At 42.2% G+C, this 13,960-nt stretch overlaps 2 protein-coding genes across 2 annotated transcripts; one reads left to right on the forward strand and one right to left on the reverse strand.

Moving 5' to 3' along the window:
• Positions 1-1,026: 1,026 nt before the first annotated feature.
• aldoab (aldolase a, fructose-bisphosphate, b) lies at positions 1,027-4,532 on the forward strand. Its single transcript, XM_047608299.1, has 7 exons — positions 1,027-1,181; positions 2,396-2,514; positions 2,681-2,947; positions 3,035-3,195; positions 3,361-3,619; positions 3,742-3,941; positions 4,078-4,532. Exons 2-7 carry the CDS (start codon positions 2,403-2,405, stop codon positions 4,168-4,170), a joined length of 1,092 nt encoding a protein of 363 aa, XP_047464255.1. The 5' UTR covers positions 1,027-1,181; positions 2,396-2,402; the 3' UTR covers positions 4,171-4,532.
• A 1,913-nt stretch (positions 4,533-6,445) lies between these two features.
• Positions 6,446-13,331, reverse strand: zgc:123217 (uncharacterized protein LOC641414 homolog). Its single transcript, XM_047608298.1, has 6 exons — positions 13,009-13,331; positions 12,469-12,483; positions 12,190-12,349; positions 8,118-8,386; positions 7,628-7,773; positions 6,446-7,359 (listed from the first exon to the last, which is right to left on the reverse strand). Exons 1-6 carry the CDS (start codon positions 13,196-13,198, stop codon positions 7,042-7,044), a joined length of 1,098 nt encoding a protein of 365 aa, XP_047464254.1. The 5' UTR covers positions 13,199-13,331; the 3' UTR covers positions 6,446-7,041.
• Positions 13,332-13,960: the final 629 nt, after the last annotated feature.

A 13,960-nucleotide genomic window follows, 5' to 3' on the forward strand; every position in this document is an offset into this window, starting at 1 on the left:
TCTGTCTCTCTGTTGTCTCTCTCCAGATACTTTGTGACTAATTACAGAATTCTAATACCAGTTACATAATTAACAGCTGGCCAGTAACTCACTGATATTTGAAAAGATGAATAACTTCTTCCAAACTGGTAAATGACCAACCGGTGAGGCCTTTCTTTTCTCACACCGTCACACTTGTATGTGCTGACTCATTCTGCCCCTGTGCAGGAAGTGAAGCTCTTCTCCTGCTCAATAGCTATAAAATGTACCACTGTCATTACATTTCAGTGTCCACTTTTCTTTAAATGTTGTATTATGTACTTCCAACGAGCGAGGAATTTAAGAGGATGAAAAGTGTTGATCACCCTGACTCCCTCCACGTGCGACTTTTTGCAGACTTGCTGGTCCCCCCTTCTTGCCAAGCAAAGACGATCGAGAAAGGTTGCGAAAAGGTCAAGGTTCAGTGCACTGTGTTGCTGTGCCTGGTATGGATTTCTAAGGGCAGATTAGCAATGTTGTCACATGCTCTCAAAGGCTCTCTCTGTGTGTGTGTGCGTATGTGTGTGTGTGTGTGTGTGTGTGTGTGTGTGTGTGTGTGTGTGTGTGTGTGTGTTTAAAGTGATCTCTGGAGGGATGAGATGCTCTTCTTAGATGAGACAGTTAATAATCTAATAATGAATAAGAACTAAACATTTACTTATCACAACGTACAGAAAAAGAAAAAAAAAACTCTTCACTAAAAGGTGCAGGGACCTAATGAAAGAAAAATCCTTTAGTTTGAGGAGCATGTGCAATACCAAACTCTAACATCAGGCCAATTTGCCTGTGTGTTCTGGATTATATGCTCTACCCACGTGCCCATTTATTTAAACCACACTTTATAGAACAGTTATACGCGTCTTCCCACGGTACGTGCCGCCCTAACTGTCCCTCACCCTTTTGCATTTTGTGCCATTCACTGAAACACTCTTTGCCCTTTCACTGGCCGCTACCCATCATGTTACTCCAGCCCCAGCCCTGCTGAATGTCACCAGCCATCTCTGGTTGCGTCCTGTTCTTTTTATAGCTGGGCAGTTGAAATGTGAGGGGTCACAATGGGAGGATAAATACAAGGGCCAGCGAGCTAGAGGGCCGTCGCAGACGAAGGCAGGATCTTCTCCCTCCCTCTCTCTCTCCTCTCAGCTCTCCTTCCAACCTCAAAGGTAAAAGAACAGAAAATCAAACGGCTATGAGATAAACCCTTCACTTTAATTGGATTTATGTACTACCTGCTAATTATTTTTGTTCATATGAGGCATGAGCTGCATGACCATAACCACAAACTAGATAATACACTGCTTGTCTTCACGCCATTAGCACCTCTGCGGTTACTATGTCTAGCTAGAGCTAGATGGAAGTAGCTCAGACAGTCCAGCTCATCAGCTCATCAGTAAGTTAAAGGGGACTCTGGCTTAGGCCTTGAGCCTTGAGAAATATCTCATCAGTGTTCAGTAATGCATTGCTTCTGTTAAAATCTAATCCACTTTAGTTCCTTTTGTCGGCATTACATGTTTAACACATAACTGACACAATGACTTGCCGTGCCTGAGCAGTTTAGCGCGTGTTCTGTGCATCACAGTCTATTTTTACACAGTGATACAAACATTCCATTGCATCCCATGACATTACATTTCCACTCATTGTGCCTCAGTTCCCTTTTTTCTTTTTATTTGCCCCATCTGTGTGATGATTAATCTCCCTGAACAGTGGTGTCTGAAGCTGCACAGTTCTCTCGTGTAATGCATTCTTGCCGAGCTACAGTGCTCTTGTTGCCTTGTGAATTTCAGCAGTACACTGTGTATATTTAGTCCAACCTATTGATAGTGGAGGCATGCGCAAGGGGAGAGTCGAGTGGGTGGGGGGATGGGGGGGCGGGGCTAGAAAACCGGGGAAGAGGAATGGTGAGGGAAGGGGGCAGTAAAGGGGATGGAAAGGTCAGACATAAGAGGTTAGAAAATGGAATATGTCCCTCACATGCCAGGGTGGTCAGATACATGGAGGGTGGGGAAGAGGAGGGAAATAGCATGTAACACCAACACATAAACCCTAGGTACACTTAAAGCTTCAACAACAGTTACACAGCTAGGGCACCTGGTGGTCTATTTTGTTGACAGACCAGATGCAGACAGGAAGACTTTAAACCATGCAGTCAGTGACTTTTTACACCACTTCCTTCTCTCAATTAACAAAGTTTTTTTCCCACATACATAGACCTTACCACACTGGCGCACTGCAGCTTTGCAGCACAGTTGATCTTGTCCCCTTCATATGCAGCAAAGATTGAAAGAGTCATGTCTGCCCTATTATTGCAAACCAAATGTTGCACAGTCTCAAACCTTATCTCTACTCTCTAACTTCCTCCTCCATATCTGTGTAGTATCAGGATGCCTCACGCATACCCCTTCCTCACTCCTGAGCAGAAGAAGGAGCTCAGTGATATTGCTCTGAAGATTGTGGCTCCCGGCAAGGGAATCCTCGCCGCTGACGAGTCCACTGGTAAAAGATTTAATTAAATAAGATGAACTGACTTCATATGGTTTAAAAAATTACTAGTTGTTTAGAGAGAGAAGACTTGACTTGTCTTGAACTAGTGTAATGATGATGGCATCTGTATTTCTGATGAAATAATGCAGTTTATGAACAGTTTTCATTTGACATCCAGGCAGTGTCGCCAAGCGCTTCCAGAGCATCAATGCTGAGAACACTGAGGAGAACAGGAGGCTGTACCGCCAGCTCCTCTTCACCGCTGACGACCGCATCAAGCCTTGTATTGGTGGTGTCATCCTCTTCCATGAGACCATGTACCAGAAGGCTGACGATGGCAAGTCTTTCCCACAGTACCTCAAAGACAGAGGCATGGTGGTGGGCATCAAGGTCGACAAAGGTGTTGTCCCCCTGGCCGGAACCAACGGCGAGACAACTACCCAGGGTGAGCACAACTCAGATTTGGCCACAATTGGAACAATGCATCAACATGTAGCCTTACTTTACCAGTGTTTCCTCTCCCTCTTGACAGGTCTTGATGGACTGTATGAGCGCTGTGCCCAGTACAAGAAGGATGGTGCTGACTTTGCTAAGTGGCGTTGTGTTCTGAAGATCACCCCCACCACTCCCTCAAAACTGGCCATTTTGGAGAATGCCAATGTCCTTGCTCGCTATGCTAGCATCTGCCAGATGGTAAGACACAGAGAGACAATTTTACAAGCTCCTGGACAAGATAGATCAATGTATCTACATTATCAACACAGCATTTTACAGTAGTCTTTGTCTTTTCAATTCTTTGATGTGCAAAGCTCACCTTTGACACGGTCATTTGCCTAATTTTGTCCCTCTCTTCCTCAGCACGGCATCGTCCCCATTGTTGAACCTGAGATCCTCCCTGATGGCGACCACGACCTGAAACGGTGTCAGTACATTACCGAGAAGGTTCTGGCTGCCGTCTACAAGGCCCTGTCCGACCACCACGTCTACCTGGAGGGCACCCTGCTCAAACCCAACATGGTTACCGCAGGACACTCCTGCTCACACAAGTACAGCAACCAGGAGATTGCCATGGCAACTGTTACTGCCTTGCGCCGCACTGTGCCCCCCGCAGTCCCTGGTAACCTGGATGCACATTTTGTTGACATACACACATTTGCATGTTGTTGTTTTTATTGTCTGACTTTGAACTGTGATGTCTCGAGAAGTTTTTTGCTAAATGCTCACGTTTCTCATCAACAGGAATCACCTTCCTGTCGGGTGGTCAGAGTGAGGAGGAGGCCTCTGTCAACCTGAACGCTATGAACCAGTGCCCACTGCACAGGCCCTGGGCCCTGACCTTCTCATACGGCCGTGCCCTGCAGGCCTCTGCCCTGAAAGCCTGGGGTGGCAAGAAGGAGAATGGAAAGGCATGCCAGGAGGAGTTCATCAAGAGAGCTCTGGTATGTGGAAAGTAAAATTAGTCCAACATATGTGAGAGAACTATTTGGATGGTTATCATCAAACTTAATACTCTGTGTACATTCAGTAATGTTATGTTTTTTTTGTTGTTGTTGTTGTTTTTTTTATCTCTTATAGGCTAACAACCTGGCCTGTCAGGGAAAATATGTTTCCTCAGGAAGCAGCGCTGCTGGTGGAGAGTCCCTGTTCGTGGCTAATCATGCTTATTAAGCTGGGACACCCTTTCCACTTCCTTGCCACCATTGTTACATCTTAGAAAAGGCATGTCATCTAACGAAATGCCTATGAAATTCTCTCTACACTTATAACCAGAGCAACAGTAACAGTAGCACTTTCATGGCATCTGGAGAGAAAGATAAGAAAACCTTTCCTTTGGGTTGTTGCTGCAGATAGGAGATTCTGAAAAATGGTCTGCCTCCATTCCCTTACCTTTTATTTTTGAACACCTTTTTTTTCAGGTGAAAATTCTCATGCTGTTTTTACACATCTTGTACTCTATTCCTTGGTCTGCTTCCACCCAGCCTAGTGTATAATTTATACTGGTGCCTCGGAATAAAGAATTTACCCTACCACCTAGTTTCACTTACTTTTTTTCTTTGCACCTTGCTTCTCATTACACAGGGTTATTTTAACTAAACCAAGATAGAGAAGTTTGGGCCACAGGTGGATAATAATACTATGCTGACATAAGTGACATTATCAAGAAATATAAAAAAAAAGAAAGAAGAAAAAACAAACTTGATGAAGGGTTGAGCACCGTGTGTCATTACAAGTGAAATAAAACCTGCTTAACTGACCAGCTAAACGCCGACAATAAATTCATGTCTTATTATTCAAACACACATATTCTCCCTGTCAGTCTTAGAAAAAAACAGCATCTTATATACTTAACTCTTGGCTATTGATAGATTATTTGTTTTTTATTTATTTTATTCATTTTCACATTAAAAGTGTAATTGTTGTAAAAGATATCTGGAGGCTGCACAGAGACAGTCGGTCATATTTGAACATCCACATTTCCATTTCCTTTAAAATGCATAGATTGAAACTTGACAGTTCCTTGTGTAGGTGAAGTGGGAGCGTATTCTAAGACAACTGTTACAACACTTAATGAATAACAGTGGCCTCACATTCCTACGTAGCACTTATGACATGTGAAAGTGTCATCAACATGTCTGTACTTCCTTTAACTTGTTTGCTCAGACATTTTACTTGAAGCATAAACTGGGGTTGTGTGGAGTCTACAAATAGTATTTGAGAGCGTGCGCGAGAGCGTCACAGCAATGCAAGTGTTGCTGCTTAAAAAGGGGAAAAGGTTTCAAGGTTTACAGTCATTTCAAAACTTGGGTAAGCCACATGAAAGTAAACGGAGGCCCACAGTGAAAAAACACTTTATCAAAACATTTATCAAGTATATAGTAACACTTCAGATACAAATGACTATAATTGTTTCACATTGAGGGAGGAATTGTAAAGTCTCATGGCCACAGGTAAGCATCATGGAGCAGGTTTGAGACTCTTTTTCTGCATCTGCTGGTTTGAAAGTCCTGCAAAGTAGGAAAGCAGTGCTGTTGATCCTGTTTTCTGACTTAACAGCCAATTGCAGAGCCTCATCAAATACAACCTTTCGAGTAGCCAGTGATGAAAAGATGAGACTGCTGGGAAGGTCAACATCTTTATCAAACGTATAAAGCTGTGACAACTGACTAAACTACTAACTTGCAATCCTCCACCATATGACAAGTCCCTTATGAGCTTGTGAAATGCATGACAGGGGGTAGCTGTCTGTGAAAAGCCTCTGTGATGATAGAAAATGAAAGAGAAACCGATCAAAATCTATCCAGTCTTTGCCCATATACAGGCCTTATCTGCATAAACCATGCGACAAATGCATGAGAAAATACCACTCGTGCCTCTGTTTAAGGAGCTTCCTTTGCAAGCGCCCTAACCGCTACACCATTGTATTTAGAACAAAAGGATGTTCCAAAAAACCCTGCAGTGTGTGAACCTGCCCTAAACCTGACCTCGTTGTCTCTGATGACTTAACTGTCATGATGTTGTCGGCCCAATTTAACCCAATTTCAAGATGTTATGCTATTTTTGGCTTTCTTACATATAATTATCTGAAAATGACATGGATGCCCTCCTAGTATGGTATTTACAAGCCAAATTAAATGTGACTGTATTTGTTAAATTATGACACCTGTCAGTCTGACCTGGTTATGCGGTGGTGGTGGATTGGGTCAAATTATTACACGCTGCAGCACAATGAACACACACAAGCATGCGCGCACACGCACACACACATTTGTATGGCTATCTTTCTGGGGACACTCATTGGCATAATGCATTGCCTATCCTCTTACCCTAACCCTAACCATCTCAACCGAATACTTAACCCTAGCCCTAATGTAATTGTAACATTTAACATAAAACTGAATCTTAACCATCAAACAGCCACGAAGAAGTGAGGCCTGGACGGGGATGAGTTCTTGGCCAACTCGCCATGTTAAAACTTATTTTAGTTTGAGGGCCACATACAGACCTAAAGCAATCTGGAACAGTAACATCAACAACAGTGTAAGAAAAGAAAAAAGCCCAGATTTTTCCATTTGTTTTAGTGCAAAGAAGTATATTATAAACATTTTAACATTTAATGAATTATCCTTTTCAAAACATTTTATCTACACTCTGACATTTTTTATATCTTTTCAGTACAATTTCGGTGCCTTGCTGCCATCAACAATTTCATTTTGGTCATTGTGTTGTGTTATGTCCACTAGTGAAACCCAATTGTTAACTAGTCATGAAGACTAAATTTATTATCAAGTAGCAAACAAATGAGAAATCATAAAGCAGGATGTCCTGTTAAATTTACTAGATTATCCATGTCAAATGAACAAATAGATTAAACTTATATTGAGATGTTATATTAAGAATCTGACTCTTTCATGATTATACACAGGATCAATAAATGGAATCACTCATCAGGGATTTAGTTCAAATGATTTAACTATACTTGTAATCTTAATATTTGCTGAAAAAAAAAAAAAGAACATTGTGCAACTGACCGAGTCATTACTATGGAGTTAAAATGTAATGAAGCAACACTGTGACTGAGATGACAACAGATGTAAGCTTATTTACAAGCGTAGCTGAACTTTCCGTGACTGTGGCGCGGCACATAAAGCTGCTGTCTTGGTCAGTGCCACTAGATCTGAACGCAATAAAGCCAACATTGGCCCCTGCCACTTGCTCTGTGATCCAGGTCTGATATTGAGACACACGGGCATACACCTCAGGGAAACCAGCCAAAGCACACGGTACTCCAAAGCTGGTAATGCCAGCCTGGATCCACACCGAGTCTTGTTTGCATTGCAGAGGTCCGCCAGAGTCTCCCTGAAAAACAAAAAGAGTTAGTTGATACAGCAGATGGCTTGCACAGATGAAGACTGAAATAGCCAAATCATCTTTCACACTTTAATTGTGTTGTTAACATCTGTGATAACAGCAAACTTGTATTGTAGCTTCCTGTCATCCGTTTTGTTCAAGTTGACTTTTTAGATTCTGAGATCACGTAACGGTCAAACCATCCAACAGCGTTGAGTAACACAAACACTAAGTAGTTATTTCTGCTTCCTCAGATAGTCCAAGAGTTTGCGTTCACCTGACATGCTCCCTTGTTCTCCCGTCCTGCACAAATCATGTTGTCAGTGATGTTTGCATCTGAATTGTTGTAATTGCAGCTGCACTGCCTGTTTCCAATAACAGGAACCTCAACCTCTTGTAGTGGCTGAGAAGCTGGCAGGGACACTGTGGAAGAGAGAGAGTATGAAATAGGTCTGTCATCACCCTGTTTCAGGATTTCCAACGTGTTATTTAGTAACAGTCTTACAAAGACAAGTGATGACACTTTTGTTAATCTGTCTAAAAGTTTGATGTTCTAATACTGTGGTCCAGGCTGAAATATGTCAACATTATTAACAAGAACTGATTAAGCAACTTTTCTTGTACAGTAATCACAGCAATGTATATTTCCCAAAACTTTGAGCAACAGCTGGCCACTCCTTGACCGAGAACTGAACCAGAGACTCTTACACTGACATGATTTTGATGTTTATTCTGCTCCTAAGTACCCAGCATGAAAGCATACTCACCATCTTTGCCAAGTCTACCCCAGCCCGTGGCCCAGCAGAGAGTGGAGTTGTAGAACTGACTGGAGTTACTTGCCAGGCAGACTGGCCTGATAAAGTTGTTGAAGGTGACGGGGGCGCTGAGCCTCATGAGGGCGATGTCGTTGTTGTACAGGGTGTTGTTGTAGTTAGGATGCACAATGATCTGGGACACTCTGCGGGACACCTCGTTGGCATTAGGGCCAGCCTGAGTCTCTCTTCCAAAGTAGAGAGTCCATGCACTAGGTGTATTTCTGCATACAGCATATTTAAAAAAGACTGATTAGATCCGTCAATTCAAGGAGAATACTGTCTCGTTTAGCAGGATAATCCATCATACCTTTATTTTATTACTTACTTGTTTACCTGTGTCTATATTATAGTTACTCAGCATCTATATATTATAGTTACTATGGGTAACAATCTGGGACCTTGAGTGCACAATGGTGCTCTGTGGAGGCCATGCCATCACTTCCAGGAATTTCTTCAGCACAGGAAAGGAAGGACTTAGCCCAGGTGGTGAGGACAGTGCAGGGGATTGTGGGATGCCATCTACCAGATCTGGACCCAGTTTATGCTGACTGAATCCAGAGGTGGGCTAGATGCATTGTGACAGATACCCACCCAGGCAACACAGCATTTACATGAAAAAAACAAGTTATTGCCTTAATCAGACTCTAACAGGAGAACTTAAGCATGTTACTCTGACTAAAATCAGAGTTCTGCGTATCTGATTAAGACAGATAATGCGATTGGAATTCGATTTTCTCCGGCATGTACAGTATACGCTTAACCGGACTACAACAGGATAAGGCGTGTGCGCATACTCCACAATCGCTGGGTTTGTGTATGACCCCGGAACAAAAACATCCAAGCAAGACGGTCGCAGTAGAAGATGGTAAACAAAGCCGCTATAAGAACCGTCTGAGGGATAGTGCACATCTTTTATGCACCAGACGCAGTGCGCACATTACATACAGGATTTAAAAAAAAAATTACTATTGTTTGAAATGCCGGTCTGCCACATGAACGCTTATTATATGACATATTAGGTAAACGGTCCGTATTAATTAACCCGCTGAAAAGATACATATCGCCACCAGTTATTCACCAGTCCGATGCATGTAAACTAGGGCAAGGACTGTAGTCAGAAAGTCGAATTTTGAGCATAGCTCGATTCAGCTCTGCATGTAAACGCACTGACTCACCCAGCAATGCCACATACTCACACCTCACCCCCTTATGGAACTCACACATTTACCCTCCCCCCGCCAGCCACATATAGGCTACACCTTCCCACAGACGCTCACCCCTGCAGACAATCAAACAAGGACAATCACACGCACAACATTTTAGACAGTACTAGAACTTGCACTAAGCTGCAATATTTACAATTGTTTTGTACAAATATTTTACTTATGGTTGTTTTTTTGATTCATAACTGTTATTTAAAGGTCCGTGTATTTATGTGTGCTGTTGAGCTGGGGGTCTCTGCAAAATTTCATTGTGTTCTGATAATGACAGTAAAGACTCTTGATTCTTGATTCTGTGTTTTCGTAGAGGCAGTTGAGTCTCTTGTCCTTGTATTCACGTCAGAGGGATGGATTTTTGGCTACAACTCTTCCATGAGCACCACTTCTGGCCAGACTTCTCCAGACAGTAGAGGAGTGTACCTGGGTCCCACTGGTTTCTGCCAGAGTTGATGACACTGCTGGACATCTTACGATATCAAAGGGAAATAATCTTGATGTATTTGTCATCTGCTGCATGAAGTTTCCTTGGTCAACCACAACATCTACAATCCTACAAAATCCCTGACTTTGATGTTGGTTTGAAGGCAGAGGGTAGTAACACCAAATGTTGATGTGACTTAGATTTTTCTTTTGTTCGCTCTCTTTGCAATTTGTAAAATGATAAAAATAAATTTATTTATTAAATAATTAATAAATATTAATATTTATTAATAAATTTATTTTGTCCATTGTGTCTTTATTATATTTTTGAAAGCATTCTTAGTTTCCAGCATTTTTCACACCTGCCTAAAAGTTTTGCACAGTACTGTATATCATTTGAAAAAAGCTCTTTATGGTATTCATTCCTTTGCGCACTGAAAGATGCAAAATAAATGTTGATAGTTGACAGAGAACACTGAGTTCCAGTTTACTAACGACTACATCTCATGTGCATTGTGTGTTGTCTGGCAGGACACCAAGTACTATAATAACCTTCAGTCACTCTTTTGAGCCAGTAAATACACTAGAGATAGTGTGTTTGCTAAAATCTAAAGTCTGGGTGTGCCACACAGACTGTGCTCTATTATGTAACTTAAAAATGCAGAAGTGTTTGTTTAAGGAAGGCTGAGCAATAAGGTATTGGTCATATACACTCATCAAGCATAACATTATCCTGACATTGTGATGGTCTCCCTTGTGCCTCAAAACAGCTGTGACTCATCAGAAAATGGGCATGAGCCCTTTGAAGGTGTCCTGTGGTGACTGGCAACTGAATGTTGTTAGTGGCCTATAGGTTGAGGGGAGGATTATTTCACAGATACTTGATCAGTTTGGGATCCAGTGAATTTTGAGGCCATGTCAACACCTTGTGTTGTCTTTAGTTGTTCCTGTGCGTGTGTTTGTGTCAGGCTGCATCCTGGGGATGGCTGCTCTCATGTCATTGCTGTGAGGTGGGGGTGCCTGGGCTGGTGTAGGCGGGTGGTACACGTCGGTGACATCCACATCCACGTGAAGGCCAGGTCCAAAAGTTTCCGCAGAACATTGTAGTGTCACAATACGGTCAATGTTATTTAGTTCTCCTGTCGGTGGTTTTAATGTTGTGGCTGATTGGTGTGTGACGTGCAGGTGACTGCGTTGTATCGCAGTCTTTTAAGAAGGGCCTATGCTTGAGCCGCTGTTATTTTACTTGTTGATTTGTAACTTGCATGAAATCATTAGTGCTACCAGGCGCGGGCTGGTAAATTTCAGTTCCTCTAGTGACATCAAGGACAGCAGCGCTGATGGTTGACCTGATAGCCTAGTGGTTAGGACAAACACCACATGGGCGCAAATGTGCTGTGAGCACTCGGCTTGATTATAGGTCAGTTTCAAAGGTATTACTGCCCTGCTCGTTCTCTTCTGTCTCTCCAGTGAGTGTCTGATTCTAACAAAGGCTACTAGTCTGATAGCATAGACTGGCTGACTAATGTTTCATCGCTATGGGGAAGAACAGTCAGACACAGAATGAGAAGCAGCGGGGAGTTGACTGGAAACCGTTAGATTATTTATGTTTGTTTTTTTTTTTTTTACCCAATCCACTTCATGATGCGTGATGTCACATGTCACAAAATGTGGAACAAATCTGTCAGGATCTGACGAAAGAGTAACAGCATTTGCAGTATGGTGCTTATTTGGTCAAATAAGCCCTTGCCTTTACATTTCAGCAACAAGGAAGTATTCCCACACCACTATTTTGTCTTTTAATTTCCTGTCTACTATGGAGTACGGCTGTACTGTGTTGCAAATATCAAACCAGTACTGGAATAGAAATCTGCTTTGTCAGCCTGAACAACATGAAGCAGTGTGAACACAGCAGTGCGGATACAATCGGTTTCTGATATTTTCAGTATCTGTTCATGTTAGAGTCATTTGGTGTTATCTGTGTGACAACATGATTTTTAAAACAGAACGTGTGCTAGTATAACATTTCTTAATCCAGTGCCCGGTGGAGACTGATTATTCCATAGTTGGTTGGGGAGATGTGTTGTCTTGTTGTGTGACTGCTGGGTTAATCATTTATTTATTTTTATCGTAGGTTTACTGCTGGTCAACATGACCTAATGTGTTGCTAAATTTCAAATTACAGCTGGACTGTCTTGTGGCCTTGTAGGCATGTGTAGGTTGATCTTTCTGTGATAAGGCCTTGTTTTTGTTTTCCATACGTGTGAAACAGATCTACCCACGCAGCACTGTTCATTCAGGATTCAGATCTCTTTTTTATCATATAAAGAGTTATACGAGCAAGTAACTTCTGTAAGCACAGGCAGCTGGTGAGGATGACTTACACTAGGATGCAGTGAGCTGCAGTGAGTACCCACTGGTCACTGATGAGGGTCCCTCCACAGATGTGCGAGCTCAGGTGCACGCTCACCTGCCAGGGCCATGATCCTGCTGTGGCATTCTCGCCACCCACTATTCTTGTATTCAGAGGTGCCACTCCACAGTCTAATAGATCACACACAGTTCAGGGTATTTGCAGTGACGATTCATGCGCAAATTTGAAAGGACTGTTGTCTGAGCATTTGCGTGGCTGTATTGAACATAGGAAATGTGGCTGCGCTTACCTTGAGCCTTAGATTCTGTAATAGATAAGAGATGGAAACGTTTAACAGAGTCGTACACATGTTCAGTAATAACCACAGGATGTCACTAGAGCTTTAAATTCATCACGTGACTGTAATTGCTCATGCAACTCAAACTGAATGTTTCATTTTCATATTCTATAACCGCTTGTCCTAGACAGTCACAGGGGATCTTGAGCCAGTCTATCGCAGGGCTTACACAGAATAACAGACAACCCTTCACACTCATACCTACGGCCAATGGAATCACCAATGAACATAATGAGCATGCCTTTGGATGGTGGATGGAAACCGGAGTACCCGGAGAGAACCCACACAGACACACGGAGAAAGTGCAAACTCTCCTTCGATGTACTTATCTGAGCTGAGGCTAAGCAACCAACTGACACCAGTACCCTCTATAGTTTTGTAAAGTTAAAGACTTGTTTTTACAGCATATATGTTTTTAACTTTTTGACAGAGTGCATTCCAGCAAAGTAAAACTGGGTCTAACTACTGTACATTCTCAGAGTAAAAACTCACCTTGCCCTGTCAGAATAGTGCACAAGAATAGTATCCATACAGTCCAGGCTGCCATACTGTGTTCAGTCATTAACTTTATGTCTTCAACACACAGTGACCGTCTTTCTAATGAAGACTTTGTCGAAACATACTGCCTTATAAACAATGAACACCTGTCCAAACCGGTTTTTCTCCATGCCAGCAAAACCATCTCTTCTGACCAAAGTATGTACAGTCATATTTTGGTTTAAAACTTTCTTTTATTTGAAATGACTGAAAGTAGCGATTCTCCTCTTGAATGTGTAAATATTGAAGATTGGATTGGCAGAATTAAATCGTGAATTTATATATCTGAACTGGTTCTTGGATATTTGTTCAGGTCCCGCAAAGGTTTATCTCTACGCTGCAAGCATGGCAGAACACAAAGAGAGAGAGAAAAAAAACAACAACACTAGGACACATGACCACTGACGTAGGACAAAATCATGACAGGTTGACAAAAAGGCAGGATGACAACAAAATGACTGAAAGGATGCAACAAAGAACAAAGGGAATGGCAGGGCATACAAGCACACGCCCACACAGGAAAATGGTGAGGAGCGAGTAACACAAGACAGGAAACCGTGGCACTTAACAAAATAAAACAGGAAACTCTTAACATCATGAAAAAAGACACACACAGAATCATGACAATTTTACCATAGAAAGCATTATAATTGCTGATAATGACTGATTGCTGATTGATACATTTGTAAGCATTGTTTTGGTGAGAAATTAAAGGGGTAAACAAGTAAATAAAATGCTGGTAAGCCTGTTGCTGTCTCTGTCCGCTCCACAGACAGGTTGAGGAGGTCGTTTGTCCCTCCTCCCTGAGAGAAAACAACTGTGGGCTGTGGTCATTGCCCAACACTTTATTTATGCTGAGGGAAATTCGGTGCCTGGTAGCTTCATCAAATAGAAACAGATGTGAAAG

This window comes from Mugil cephalus, chromosome 16 (assembly GCF_022458985.1).
Source record: "Mugil cephalus isolate CIBA_MC_2020 chromosome 16, CIBA_Mcephalus_1.1, whole genome shotgun sequence".
NCBI lineage: Eukaryota > Metazoa > Chordata > Actinopteri > Mugiliformes > Mugilidae > Mugil > Mugil cephalus.

Bases quoted from the DNA above. Each gene is read 5' to 3' on its own strand.
- aldoab (XM_047608299.1), top strand. From the start codon at position 2,403: ATGCCTCACGCATACCCCTTCCTCACTCCTGAGCAGAAGAAGGAGCTC. The intron at 2,948-3,034 runs GTGAGCACAACT...CCCTCTTGACAG, and splicing joins CGGCGAGACAACTACCCAGG to GTCTTGATGGACTGTATGAG. The intron at 3,620-3,741 runs GTAACCTGGATG...TCTCATCAACAG, and splicing joins TGTGCCCCCCGCAGTCCCTG to GAATCACCTTCCTGTCGGGT.
- zgc:123217 (XM_047608298.1), bottom strand. From the start codon at position 13,198: ATGGTTTTGCTGGCATGGAGAAAAACCGGTTTGGACAGGTGTTCATTG. The intron at 7,774-8,117 runs GTGAGTATGCTT...TCTCTTCCACAG, and splicing joins GGGTAGACTTGGCAAAGATG to TGTCCCTGCCAGCTTCTCAG. The intron at 7,360-7,627 runs GTGAACGCAAAC...TTTGTTTTTCAG, and splicing joins AGAACAAGGGAGCATGTCAG to GGAGACTCTGGCGGACCTCT.